General features: G+C 54.0%; 1 protein-coding gene across 3 annotated transcripts in view; it reads right to left on the bottom strand.

The window, feature by feature from the left end:
• ANK1 (ankyrin 1) overlaps positions 1-14,209 on the bottom strand; it is a gene marked incomplete at both ends in the record, with an annotated part of 100,498 nt that overhangs the window by 65,402 nt on the left and 20,887 nt on the right. For all 3 annotated transcript variants that reach the window (XM_082608493.1, XM_082608494.1, XM_082608495.1), the window contains 6 exons: positions 129-227; positions 835-933; positions 1,969-2,154; positions 3,135-3,233; positions 3,775-3,873; positions 8,005-8,103. In XM_082608493.1, the coding sequence (XP_082464619.1) occupies positions 129-227; positions 835-933; positions 1,969-2,154; positions 3,135-3,233; positions 3,775-3,873; positions 8,005-8,103 (681 nt within the window). The remainder of the gene's footprint in view (positions 1-128; positions 228-834; positions 934-1,968; positions 2,155-3,134; positions 3,234-3,774; positions 3,874-8,004; positions 8,104-14,209) is intronic.

The raw sequence follows: 14,209 nt of genomic DNA, 5'->3' as shown, positions 1-14,209 counted from the left end.
CCCCTGTGGGCTCTTCTAGAGGCTGGATGCCCTTCCCTAGCTGATCACGGGGAGCCCACTACCTGGGTGGGGCCCTGGCAGGCAGCACTCGCTCCCCTGGCCTTGCCGGGCAGCTTGCTGGCACCCACCTTGGTCCTTGTTTCTATCTGGGCCCCGCGGTCCAGCAGAAGCCGCACCATGATCACGTTCCCCCTGCGGGAAGCGATGTGCAGCGGCGTGATGCCGTTCTGGAAGGGAGGAAGGGACTGGTCAGGGCGTGCGTCCTGGGAGGCAGCTGTGCTGCGCCCTGCTCCCCTGTGGCCCTGCCCCAGCCCAAGGCAAGCGGCCACTCTGAGCCCACTGTTAGGACTCTTCTCGCCTAAGAAAGATTTCAAAGCCTCTAAGGACACGCCAGCCTCTCGGTTCATCACAAGCAAGCTGGCTGAGCCCAGGTCCCCCAGAATCAAAAACACAGGCTGCGGGCTTCCCTGGTGGCGCAGTGGTTGAGGGTCCGCCTACTGATGCAGGGGACGCGGGTTCGTGCCCCGGTCTGGGAGGATCCCACATATAACGCGGAGCGGCTGGGCCCGTAAGCCATGGCCGCTGAGCCTGCGCGTCCGGAGCCTGTGCTCCGCAACGGGAGAGGCCACAACAGCGAGAGGCCCGCGTACCGCAAAAAAAAAAAAAAAAACAAAAAAAAACACAGGCTGCAATTTCTCAGAAACCCATCCAGGGCTGCTTCACCCGCAGGCACGTCTGCAGTGCGGGGATGTCCCTTGGTGCCACGAGAGGGGGGCACGGGGTTCTAGACGCCCAGTCCCTGCACGCATGGGCGGCCTCACCAAAGCGCCTCACCTGGGGCGTGAAGTTGACACTGGCTCCCCGGTTGAGGAGCAGCTGGGCCACGTTGAGGTTCTCGTAATGAGCTGCGATGTGGAGGGGGGTGAATCCCGTCTGGCACACAACAGAGGGGGACAAGGCGTCACAGGCCACATACTGTCACTTCTACCTCAGGATCAGCCTGGGGTTCTGGAAAGCCGGCAGGACCAGAGGACCTCACACAGCAGGCAGACTCGGACGGAAGTGGTCAAGAGATGTCCCACGGCAAGTTACATCCAAAAGTGAGGTGCTACCTCTGGGGACACCCAGTCTCCGTGGTTCACGTGGACAAACCATGGACCAGGGTCGCCTCCCACCCTGCAGGCAGGGCCCGTTCCTCTGAACGGTTACTTCAGAAGTGAATGAAGACATTTTAATGAATGAGTGGGAAGTGTTATGAGGTCCATGACCTTAATCCTTGGGACGGTTTCAGCCCCTATAGGGGTGCGGTGGCCCCTGGGTGGCCCTTTGACCCTCGGTGGGCCCCTTGTCATCCTGTTCCTAACCCCCGACCACGCCTAACAATCCAGGCAGCAGTTTTCCAGGCGGAACCCCTGACCATGGGGCAGGGGCCTGTGTGACTGACTCAGTGCAAGTTCATTCCCAGCGGGAGGGAGACGTTAAGTCTAAACTTACAGGTGGTGAAAACATCGGACAGCGTGTGCAGACAGCGGGCTGTCCAGGCCCCTGGGAGGCCCCTCCCCGGTCCCATCTCCATGTGGGGACCCTTCCCTCCCTCCCTCCAACCGGGGGGAAGCTGGGGAAAGAGCTGGAATAAACTTCTAGAACACCGCCTGGGTGGGGGGGATGGACTGCAAAGTCCTCCTCTGGCCAGAGGCCCCTCCTGCCCCGCCTGGACGCTGCTCTGGGTGACCTGGAGCCACAGCGAGCACACGTTCTTCGGCGTTGCCCGGGGGTTTAACGGGGGGGCGTCCCCTGTGGCTCTCAGCTGGCTGGTGGAACAGCGGGCGCAGTGGGGCGGGTGCTTGGGGTGCACGCCGGAGCTTCTGTGGTCTGGGCTGGTTCCAGGTAACTGCTGGGAATCGGTGGAGGCCCCGAGGGCCCCCGGCCCGGGCCCCAGCGTGATCCCGGCCCCGCCGGCCGCCTCACCTTGGAAAGTACGTCAGGGTTGGGGTCGTTCTGCAGCAGCACCGCGGCCGTCCGCGTGTCATCGTTGCGGGCCGCGATGTGCAGGGCCGGCAGGCGCACCCTCCCCTTCGTCCCGTAGTTGATGAGGTGCGCCACCACGTTCTCGTGGCCCTGCTGCAGGGCCACGGCCAGAGGGGTGAAGCCGTCCTGACCGGGGAGGGGGAGAGGAGAGACCATGTGCTCTGACCGTCCTGAGCACTCGGTCCTCAGGGCAGGACACGCGCTTTCAAGCTCAGGGCTCTTGCCCTCTGCCCGAGGGGACCTCCCTCCTCCACAGCCTGCAAGCTCGGCTTAGGTGCCACCTCCTCCCTGACGCCGTTCGTGGCCCTGCTTTCGTTCCCTGCCATCTCACAGCACCTCCAGTAATTTCCCTTTGGCGCGTATTTAACGTTTCCTTTAGGACGCGCCCCTAGTCTGGGTGCTGATGGAGCTTTGACTGCCCTATCTCTCTGCCTCCCTCTCACCCCATCACCCGGAGTCAGGACCGTGCTGTGAACGGACGGCCGACCAGCATTCCTTCATTCACTTCACAAATATTATTGAACGCCTACCAAACGCTGGAAACCACACCAGGCACCGAGGTTTCAATTGTGAGCTACTGTTATTAATCTCCTCGGTGTGTACTAGGGGCACAGGGCCCCCTGAACTGGCAAAGCAGATGTCATCTGACGCTAAGAGTGAAGAGAAGCTTTGGCTCCATCTAGTCCGATTTCATCATTTCACCAGTGACAAAACTCAGGGTCGATGGACTTGTCCAAGAGTGTACGTGGCTTCCCAGCAAAAGCCTTTCTCACTAAGGTCCGAGGCAGACCTGTCACCCACACATGCGCGTGCACGCACACACACACACACGTGCACGCACGCCTCCCACCCCAGCCCGGCCTCCAGTGTTTGTCACAGTGCGAATGACAGGCTCACCCTTGCTGTCACTTCTCTGGCACGTGTCTGGGCATCCCTCAACGGCCATGACTTTGTCTCTTGCCCCCTTGCAGGGTCCGACAGCACCCAGGACACTGATCATGGCAGAGGATGCATCCCGAGCCATGTCCCAGGAACACACTCCCCTGGGACCGTGTCCTCCCCCCGAGAGACATTCAGCCGTGAGGCCGTGTCCCCAAGATACTTACTTCTGTGGCTACATTCTGATTAGCTCCGTTTTCCAGCAAAAACTTAACCACCTCCAAGTGATTCTCTTGTGCTGCCATGTACAGGGGTGTAAAGCCTTTCTGTAAGCCAAGAGAAAAAGCCATTGGAATTCACCCACGTTACTGACAGATGCTAAAACCAATGCAAAATCCTCCAAACTCGCGGGCAGCTCTCCCTGCATCCTGTTTCCACCCAGCCCTTGTGGCAACATCCCCACCTGTGTCTCCAGCATAAAAACACACGGACACTTTGCAATGGCGTAGCGGGGTTACTGCAAAAGGCCACCAGGTGGGGGTGATCCTCTCCGGAAGTCTGTTTCTGCCCCTCCCAGAATGGTCAGCCTCTTCCGCACACCCACCCCCGCTAATTTCACTCCCTTCCTCATCCCCCCTCATGTCCCCCCCATACACAGATGAGCCACAACTAAATATATTTTCAGCTAAAGGAACAGAGACGGGGTCCACAATGACCCACCCCATCATGCTTAGAACGTCCACTGTGAAGCAGGAAAAAGCAAGAAGGTGCTTGGAGACATTTGAATACATTTGGACTCGGCCACACAGCGTGTCCACCCCGGTGAAGGGGACGGGCAGCCCCACCACCCGGGGCCCTGAGCATCACCTGTGACTGGGCGTTGACGTTGGCGCCATAGTTGACGAGCTCCCGCACCACCTGGTCCTGACCCGCCAGGGCAGCAATGTGCAGTGCCGTGTTCCCCTTCTGAAACACGGGGAGGGAAGACAGGAGGTTCCCAGGGGCCCGTCACAGGTACAGGGCCGTCACAGGTGCGGGATAAGGGTGTCGTCTGTGGGGAGGCAGCGGGCTTCCTTTATGGCCCCCAGGGGCGGACCACACACACTTGTGTGCCTGACCCATCAGACATCATGAACAGCCCTGGAAACCCAGGGAGGGAAGTTCTTCCCTTTCGCCTGAAAAAAGAATGCCCCAGAACAAGAAAGCCAACTTCTCAGCACGGATCTGCTGCACTTGGGCTCGGCGTCCCGACATCAGCCGACAGGCAGTCAGAATTCCCCAGGACGCCTGCGGAAGGGCTGCCGGGCAAGCTGGCTCCTTGGACGTCTGGCTCCTCCCAGGCCGTGGAGGCCCCGAGCTCCAGGGAAAAGGAGGCCACAGATCCCACGGGCCCAGCTCCCTCGTGCCATTACAGCAACACGCACTGGCCAAAGGCTGGACCAAAGGGGGCACGGGGTGAGGGGTAGTCAAGCATCAGATAGAAGCAGAAAGGGCAGAGATAGGTAAAGGAGTTGGGGGGCGGTTAGTACAAGGAACTATATAATGTCGGTAGAAGTAAAGAAAAACCTGAAACTAAGTGCGGAAAAATAAACAGAATAGAACCTGGCAGAGGAAAACACGAAGGAAGAATACGAATAAGTAAAATACAGTGAGTCAGAGTTCACCAAGTCAGAGAGCAGAGGAAGGCCGGAGAGAAGAAACCCTAGAAGCAAATGAGATTCACAGCTGGTATAAGGTAAACTTTTCAAAAGCTGAGAACTGGTAAGAGAGACTAAGACGCCAGGCAGGCTCTGAAGGTGGTGGCAGTGGTGAGGACATGTGAGGCTTCTTGTCTGGATCCATCCTGGGCATTTAACGGCACTTCCTGGACGGGCGGGCTCAGGTCCAGCAGGTGGCTTCCGTTTCCGGGATGCGCCTCCCTGCCAGGTTCCTTCCTGCCTCCCTCCCAAGTCCCTCTCCCTCATGTGATCCCACGGGCATCCCTGCTCCGGGAGGGGCAGGCGGGGCAGGCCCACTTGACAACGTCCATCCAACAGGGACCACAGCTGGACCCATCCGTCCCTCTGCTACTTAAGGAGCACAGATCTCACATGACCTCACGTTTTCTAGTTCAGATGGCATATAGTTTTTTTTTTTTTTTTTTTTTTTTTTTGCAGTACGCGGGCCTCTCACTGTCGTGGCTTCTCCCGCTGTGGAGCACAGGCTCCGGACGCGCCGGCTCAGCGGCCATGGCTCACGGGCCCAGCCGTTCCGCGGCACGTGGGATCCTCCCGGACCGGGGCACGAACCCGTGTCCCCTGCATCGACAGGCGGACTCTCAACCACTGCGCCACCAGGGAAGCCCCGGCATATAGTTTTTAACTAAACTACATGAACACTTGCCAATCCATCTCAGGAAACCCACCAAACAGGGACTTCAAATCTAGTCTGTGCGCTGGGGCCACCGGCCACTGGGAGGCAAGCGCCTCCCCCAGGGGGTCTGAGCATCACAGGGTCTGAGCATCACAGGGCCACCCGGCGCCCCAGGGCTCACGTTTCTGCCTCTAAAGTGTGGCCTGTTTCAGGCAGGAGGGTCCTCTCGTTACCTCCCAAATGTGTCTTTCTGATTTCTCCTTAAGTCCCATTTGATAAGCAGAAGGGTTCTTCCTCAAATATCCATCAGAGACTAAGTGCCAGAAATGCGTATATAGATGCTAAGTAATCTTTTTTTCTTCAAAGTCCGAAGAGCCTCCACTTAGACACCTTGGCACCTGGGTCCAACTCACTCGCTGTACCAGGAGGAACAGGGCTGCTGGCACCAGAACCGTCTCTAGGAATCAGGACTCAGACCTCCACGCCTCCCCACCTAGGAGCAGGCGTGCCGTGTCCATCCATCCATTCGCCACACGCTGAGCATGTGTGTGTCAGGCACCGGGCCAGCTCAAGAAGGGAATTTCGAACATTTTTTTCCGTCTGCCCTTTCCTGCCTGAAATCCCAGGACGACAGGACTCACCCCGTATAAACCCACGTGGAGGGAAGCTGGCCAGGGAGAGATGTGGAGGCCTGGCCGTGGCACTCGGCACGTGACATCTTCAGAACCTGGGCTGAGAGCAGCCCTGGTGAGGAACGGATGCCCCCCTCCACACACACATGCACGCGCCACAAGGCTCAAGAAGACCCCCAGCCTCAGGTCCGGAGTCACAGGGAGATGGGGTTTTTTTCTGCCCCTCCCTCAGCATGAAGGAACGTGCCCTCAAAGAAGCAGGAAAAATTACTTAGCTATATTTGGATCCACAAAGACCCAATTTCTCCATTTCCAGGGAGTCCCAGAGCTCACAGCAGGGAGGGTGGCTGCAGTGGGTGCTGAGTGAGTGCCCAGGCTGGGGAGGGGGGGTGCAGGGGGAGGCAAAGAATACATTTGTTTCACGCTTTTAAATTTGCTAAGCACAGTTTAGGAACCTATATTGGTTTTGGCTTTTTAGTCTTTTCTTTTTTTAATCTCGCTCCTGCTTGCGAGACCCATTACAATTCCCCAATCTGTTGTGACGCTTGCTTTGCCCACAGTTTCAGCTTCACCCTTTTTTTCCTCCCTCTGTTGGGCCCTCAGAAACCACGTTGGCTTATACAATTTCTATAAATAACAGGGACACACCAAGCGTTCGCTTGCAGAATACCGATCCAAGGGGGAAATTCAGAGATAGTAAACGTGCTGAAGCGTAGTGTTTCTGCAGCTCTTGTGGGGATGCCAGGGGGAGGGCAGCCACTCTGGCCACCACAGCCGGTCAGATGGCACCATGCTTGCAGCCAGGCAGCTGACAGCATTAGATGAGAAATAACCACATCCCTTTCATCCACAGAAGAAGCCGGGTGGAAATTGTCATGGGGTTAGAAAAAAAAATGCCCTGTACACATTCAGAAAAAGCAAGTCAGTCTATTTCATCCGTGAGATCTTTTCACCTTTGGGAAATGACATGAAAATTACAGAATTTTACCTCGAGAGAAGAGTCTACCTTCATAATATTTTGGTAGTTCACTTCATAACCATAAATTATATCTGTTCTCTATCTGCTGTTCTTCTGGTTCTCTGCTCAGGAGGTGGTAAAACGTTTGCTGCGTGGAACTGAAATCGGGGCTGTGCGTGAGACCACGCTGAATAAACAGCACATGGAAAATCAGAGGCTGCAGGGCCCAGCCCAGGAAGAAAACCATGGGATGTAACGAAGGAAGGAGGAGAAGAGGAAACAGTACTTGACACAGTAAACAGAGGTGATTTGGGGGGTTTAATTTTCTGTTTTTAAATGCTGGCTGCTTGTTGCTTAGTAAACAAATAAGATGCATAAGAAATGAAACTGATTTTGCAACATGTAGGTGCATCAATTTCATGACTGCAGTTTCTGGACTTAAGTCACGGGTGTTTATAATCTACTGCTTTGGGGAGAACCGTCCTGCTGGGAGAGGTGTGACATCGCACAAATGCTTGGAGTAAACAGAACACTGTTCACTGTTCAAGGGACCCAGTAAGGAGAGGAAATGGGTTTGGGGCTGACCAAGGAAGACTCACGGTTGGAGAAGGATAAATGAGAGGGATGTGGACCCTTCCACAGCCCTCACGAATGACATAGTCACCAATATTTATTGATTTCTTCCTATATAGGCATTATACGTTCACTACCACATTTGATTTTCACACCAATCCTGCAACTACATGTTATAATCTCCATTTTAAAGATGAGTAAACTGAGGCTTCTCACTGGCTGAGTAACTTGCTTCAGGTCACAGAGTATGAAACATCTCAGCAAGGATTTTGACCCAAGGCACCTGCCTGTGGACCTCTTAGCTTGGGAAAGCATGAAGCCACTGGGCAAAGGGTTTTGTTTTTAGATTTACAGTCGAGTGATCAGGATAAAGGCCCCCTGAATCCTTGTGGAAATGGGGTCCTGTGTTTTTCAGGTGACTTCAGGGGCTCACAGGACTAGGAAGTGACTGGAAGGACGAGAGAAGTTCAGAAGCAGGCTTGGGTTTCTGTCATGAAGGGCTGGTTTCTATGTCTTTAGGGTTTGGGACAATATGTGAATTTTGATGGAAACCTCCCACCCCCGCCCCCCCAAGAGACGTACCTTGGTTGTCGTTTCCAGGATGATCTCTTTGTGCAGAAGTTCGACCACCATCTTCACGTGGCCTTCTTTAGAGGCCAGGTGCAAGCCGTTCAGCCCATTCTGTGAAGAGCAGAGAGGCAGGGACGGTGGGGTTAGAGGGTCCGTGCGTCCTGCTGGTCCAGGCGGCTGGACCGAGGTCCCTGACCGCGAGGGGCCGTGCCAAGGGCCCGAAGGGGAGACCCCGAGTGGTGTCGACATAGGCGCAGGGCAGAGCCAGCCTGTGACCAAAGCTTGTCTGACAGTTAAATCTTAGGGGAAAAAAAACCAAGCAAACATTTTCCAGGGCCAACCACTAAGTCCTCAAAAGCAGAACTCTCACTGGGTAGTTAAAGTTCCAACCACCCGGGCTCTAAAGAAAGCAGCCAGCGCAAGCCTCACTGGTCCCCTCCTGCTTTGGACCCTTCTGACCCTTGCACTTAGATGTCTTGAAACTTTCTGGCAAAAGCTGCCTTCAAAGAGAGCTACTCAGAACACAAATAACTGACTACACGATGGAACTAGCTTTCAGTTCCAATGGAGAAGTAGATCTTGGCTCCACACAGAGAATGATTTTCATCAGTCAGTGATCTCCAACCCCCTCCTTCCCCGCCAGCAATCTCCCCTCTTCCCGTCTCCTCCTTCCCGTCTCCTCTGCTGGTCAACTCTGTTCTCCCACGTCCCCTTTCAGGGGGTGCCCCAGGGCCACCATGGGCTCTGGCTGATAAGAAAGACTCTCATCACCAAGATGGAGGGGTTGGTTCCTGATGGTGTGAATGGAGCGTTCCCTGGCTCACCCATCTTCAAATATCTCTGCAGCCCCACCATGGGGCCTGAAACTCCCACCCTCCCTTTGTATCAGGGCATCATTTTCAGGAGATTCCAACCCAAACACAGATATTCTGCCTGGGAATGCTAGTGCGTTAACCCATTAACAGGTTAGTCCTATTGCTTTGCTAAAACCAGCACTGGAAAGTAATGGGTGATCACTGCCGTAACGTGACACAGGTGCCTCATGATGGGAGAATGGAACATGTATAAGACCCCCTTTACGTCGGGGGCCTTGGACGGGGCAAATATAACAGGTGCCTTGGCTGTCAGAGAACAGGCCACAGTAGGCTTGAAGGGAACTTTACCTGCTTCCTATTTCAGTCGGACCCGCCCTGCGCCCCAAACACACAGAGTACAGCTGGCCAAGTCTTTGCCCGTCAGCACAGCCAGCCTTGCCAGGGTGGGTGTATGTGGAGGGGATGGGAGAGCCCGCTGCAATATTTCCTCTCGCCAATGCAATGCCTGAAAATCTCCGTTAGATTTCTTCCTCTTGCAGATTTTGGACACCATGAAAACGCAGGGTCCAAAGCGGTGTGAATAATCCGCACCCCAGTGTGAATGAGTTTATCAGGTAAAGGCTAGGTCAGAGCCCGCTTTGATACCAGAAAGGGAGAAAGTGGTTGAAGGCAAGACAGCAGGTCTGTGACTGCAGGAGTCTGAGCGAGGGGAGGAGCTCGGGGCTGAAGCCAGTTCCCCTCAAATCATTCTGCAAAACACAAACTTGCAGAAAAGCCTTTGTCAGGTGACCCGCTCGGGGGGGGCCTGGAGCCACTCTCTCCAGCTTTGTGTCCTGACTCTACCCCGGGGAAGGGTCTGCACCGCAGGGGGCCCCTCCTTCCCCAGCGCTGCCATCTGCAATCCCCTCTTCACACCCAGCAGCGCTGTGTCTGGAAGGTTCTGGGCGCTGAGCGCAGGCACCCTGTGGTCACGTGGGAACCCGGGGTGGGCATACCACTGTGGGAGTCACAGTCTGCTCACTGCAGGGGACTCGGCTGGGGCTTCGAGCGTGCGTGTGCTGACTGCGGGGCTTTCAGCGCTGCTGGGGGGGTGCAGTCACTTTCCAGGAGCAGTCGTTGGTCCTGAATGCCTCAAAGCTGGGGAAGTGGCCAGTCTACAAGGAAAACACTAATGTTTGCTGCTAACACCCCAGGGGTGGCTGTCCCTGCTCTTTGGAGCCAGAGTCAGGCTCTCAATCCACAGGGATTATAGACACACGGTCTGCCCAGAGGATGCTGGCGTCCAAAGGGTTATTGGAGATCCCTGAATGCTGAGGAAAACAAGGCCCAGAGAAGTCAAATGATTGGCTCAGGTCACACAGCCTTTCTAGGTCACAGCCACATATAGAACCAACCTGGATGCCACTGGAAGAAAGAGTTTGGGTTGTTTTTTTTTAACCCGAGGGACTAGTATGTTTCTTTTCATCAACTGATGAAAGCACAGGTTCCCTTTGTGATTACCAGGCACCTTAGAGGGACTGCTCAGTCACCATCACCGTCCGTGTGGGTCTGGTCCCCAGGATTTTACTCGCTGCCCTGGTCCCTAGGAAGCCCCTCTGCTTCCCTCCCTGGGTCACATACCCCTGTCCCAAAGCTGAACTCTGGCAGAAGGCAAGGGACCGTCTAAATATCAATAGATCTGTGTCTCTAATAGTTTTACTCAGCTTCCACCTCGGATCCTGGTTCAAAGATCTCTTTCTTCTTTATGACTTTATTTTGCTCACTTTATCTTTGATTTGTTTCCAACATAGTCACACTAAGTTACTTCCACTACTGTGATGATCTGAATCCAACACCCTCACCAGGGCCACAGAACAAGCCCATGTGGCACAGCTGTGACGGGTGTGCAAGAAGACCCAGGAATCTAGTGCAAAGCAGAATCACACAGGGGCATGGCTATGACAAACTCTTGTCCCAACTCCAGTTACCTCACGCCGAGCATGCACTTAATCCGCTTCAGCAAACATTTACTGAGAAGCTATTCTGTGCCTGGCACTAAGCTAGGGACGCCTAAAACACAAACCCTGACCCTTGAAGAACTCAGTTTAGGACAGAGAGGAGATGCATAAAAATAAATGCAGGGGCCTCCCTGGTGGCGCAGTGGTTGAGAGTCCGCCTGCCAATGCAGGGGATACGGGTTCGTGCCCCGGTCTGGGAGGATCCCATATGCCGCGGAGCGGCTGGGCCCGTGAGCCATGGCCGCTGGGCCTGCGCGTCCGGAGCCTGTGCTCCGCAACGGGAGAGTCCACAACAGTGAGAGGCCCGCATACCGCAAAAAGAAAAAAAAAAAAAAATGCAAAATCACGTGAAAAATGCCCAAAATGCAGGTATAAGACTGAAAGTAGCACAGAGGAGAAAGGAGCTGCTTGGTTAAGGGGTCAGGAAAGTTTCGCAGAGGGCTTTTCAGGGCAGTCTGCACACAGCCAGGGGTGCAAGTCCATTAACAACGGCAACGTGAGTTTAAACATGTCTGAGTTTAAATTCTAAACCCATGAGCTCAGATTTTAGAAACTATGCTCCCGGCCCTTCTCATCAAGTGCCCTCCTCTTTCTTCCATGAAGCATCTGGATTCCAGGAACGTACAAACATCCAGACCCACTTCTGCAAGTTTTCTCCAGCAACTGGCCTCAGCAGATGGATGGATGGCCACGGCTGAAGTCGCTGAAAGCCTGAAAACAAGTTTAGGGCATATGTACCCAAAGGAGCTTGTACACCTGTCTTATTAGAGGCACAACTAGTCTAGGCAGGAGACCATTTCCAGTGTTTCAAAAGAGCGTTTCATGGATAAATACTACATTTCATACTTTCTTTTTCTTTCTTTCTTTTTTTTTTTTTGCGGTACACGGGCCTCTCACTGTTGTGGCCTCTCCCGTTGCGGAGCACAGGCTCTGGATGCACAGGCTCAGCGGCCATGGCTCACGGGCCCAGTCGCTCCGCGGCATGTGGGATCTTCCCGGACCGGGGCACGAACCCGTGTCCCCTGCATCGGCAGGCGGACTCTCAACCACTGCGCCACCAGGGAAGCCCCATACTTTCTTTTTCTTTAAGCAGACTTGTTGTTGCTCAAATGCGAAGGGAGGAGGGGTGCCAATTCTGGGCAATCTACCACCTCTTTACAATCAGGATCCGTGTGTTGTGTTTGAGTCAAATCAAGTTTAACGTATTGGCTAAGAGTAAAAGGCAGGCTGCTGAATCTTCCTCGCACCTTTTCAGTGAGTCCCGCTAACCTGACAGTCACTCCACTCCACGCTGAATGGCAGACGGAATACTGAGGGGGATTACGGGGAGAAATCACATATTTCTTCCCCCAAATAACTGGGTGTAGAAGATAAACAAGAAGGAGGTGGAGGGATAGTACAGGAACTTCTTCGGCTAAATTAGAAGCTAGGGAGCAAAGCAGTAGCTACTTGTGGGCATTTTTTAAACCACACGCATTTCTCAGGAAAATGCCAGCTTGCCAAATTCTTCTTCCCGAAGACACCTGCTTCTGGGTCTCCGGTTACGCGCATGTTAGACTAACTGATTTTGTTCCACAGCCCTTGACTGCTCTTTTCTGTTTTTCTTTCATCACTCTTTTTCTATTTTTTGTTTCAATTTTGCTCATTTCTACCAACATGTCTTCAAGTTTTTTGATTCTTTCCTCAAGCTGTGTCCAGTCTACTCTTGAGCCTGTTGAAGAAATTCCTCATTGCCATGAAAGTTTTTTAAATCTCTAGCATTTCATTGGGCTCTTTCTTACAGTTGCCATCTCTCTGCTGAAATCCCCTATCTGTCCATGAACAGAATCCACTTTTCCTACTAGATCCTTTAACATATTAAGCATAGTTATTTCAAAGTCCATCTGATAGTTCCAATATCCAGGTCATCTCTAAGTCTGGTTCTGTTGATTGCTTTGTCTATTGACAATGCTTTGTTGTTGTTGTTTTCTTACTGTGTGTATTGTCATTTTTAATTGAGTGCCAGACACTATATATAGAAGAGCAGTAGAGACTGAAATAATTTGTGCCTGGAAATGGACATGCCTCTGCTTCTGTGAAGCTGTAAGCACAGGGCTGGGGATGGGGGCTGGGTCAATCTAGTCAGGACTTGACCTGCGTCTGGGTTTTGTTGTGACCACTGGTGCACACGGCCTTCAGATTACTCCAGAGGTCGGTTGCTGTCATCCGGAGCTCAGAGTAGGAGCTAAGGTGCCAGAGGGTTGTTCTGTGTTCCTGGTTGCCGCGCAGCTTCCAGCCATCCTTATGTACCTGTGCCTCGGTCGGGGTCTTTCTCCACGCTCTTGTCCCCTCCCAGCAGTCCTATGCTCTTCCTTGTTACAAGGTAGGAGCAGAGGTTCTCTTTTGTCCTGATCCAGCTTCAGTCTTAGGCAGGCTTTGCTCCTGGACCTCAAAGGTGGGATTTTTTTTTTTCATCATTTTCCCCCTCTTCTCTGCAGCAGCAAAACCTGCCTTGTCTCTATACTTGGTGCTGAGTGAGATTCCCTTGCTCCTCCCCCAGTGGTAGCAGACCTCTGCTTTTTTTGTGTGTGTGTGTGGTATGCGGGCCTCTCACTGTTGTGGCCTCTCCCGTTGCGGAGCGCAGGCTCAGCGGCCATGGCTCACGGGTCTAGCCACTCCGCAGCATGTGGGATCTTCCCGGGCCGGGGCATGAACCCATGTCCCCTGCATCGGCAGGCAGACTCTCAACCACTGCGCCACCAGGGAAGCCCGACCTCTGCTTTTTATTGGTATAAGGCAGTTAGTTATTGGCCCCAAATGGCTTCCCGCCCTCCCTAGGAGTACAGGGGTTGTGCCTCCCCCTTTCCTGAAGCAGCGCTGGGTCTCTGCCTATGTCCTGGGGCTGGAAGGTTTCCTACCCTCCCCAGGGGCAGAGGGAGTTTGCCACTACTCCCCCTCCAGAGAAGGGATTTTGCATGAGGTCTGAAGGGGAGAGGGTCTATTTTGGCTTCACACAAGGGAAGAGTCTGGGGCCACGCCCCAACCCCACAGTCACCTGCTCTCCTGTGCTGCCCATGCGTGTCCTCTGGTCTCCCGATTTACCCCACTATTTCTCAGGAGCACCTGGTGGAGGCCTGGGGTTCCAGACACACTCAAGCCACACTGGCCTGCAAGAGTCTGTTAAGACTTTGGCTTGTACGGCAACTGCTTTTCTCTCCTGCATCTGCCAAAGCTGAAATGGTGGCCCTCTCCTCGGAGGGCTCATCCCTTTTTGGAATTCAGCTAAAAGTCCATTGCCTTGTGGCCTCAGCTCTCTGATGGGCTCAGGGAAAACTGTAATTCTGTAGATTATCCGAGCTTTCCTCTCTCTGTTAGGGTGGGAGCAATGTTCTTCGAAGCTTTTTACATCCTAGAAACTCCCTATCC

This window comes from Mesoplodon mirus, assembly GCF_964341445.2.
Source record: "Mesoplodon mirus genome assembly, chromosome: 20".
NCBI lineage: Eukaryota > Metazoa > Chordata > Mammalia > Artiodactyla > Ziphiidae > Mesoplodon > Mesoplodon mirus.
The sequence above is the reverse complement of the archived record's forward strand: the minus strand, read 5'-3'. Positions and strand labels throughout refer to the sequence as shown.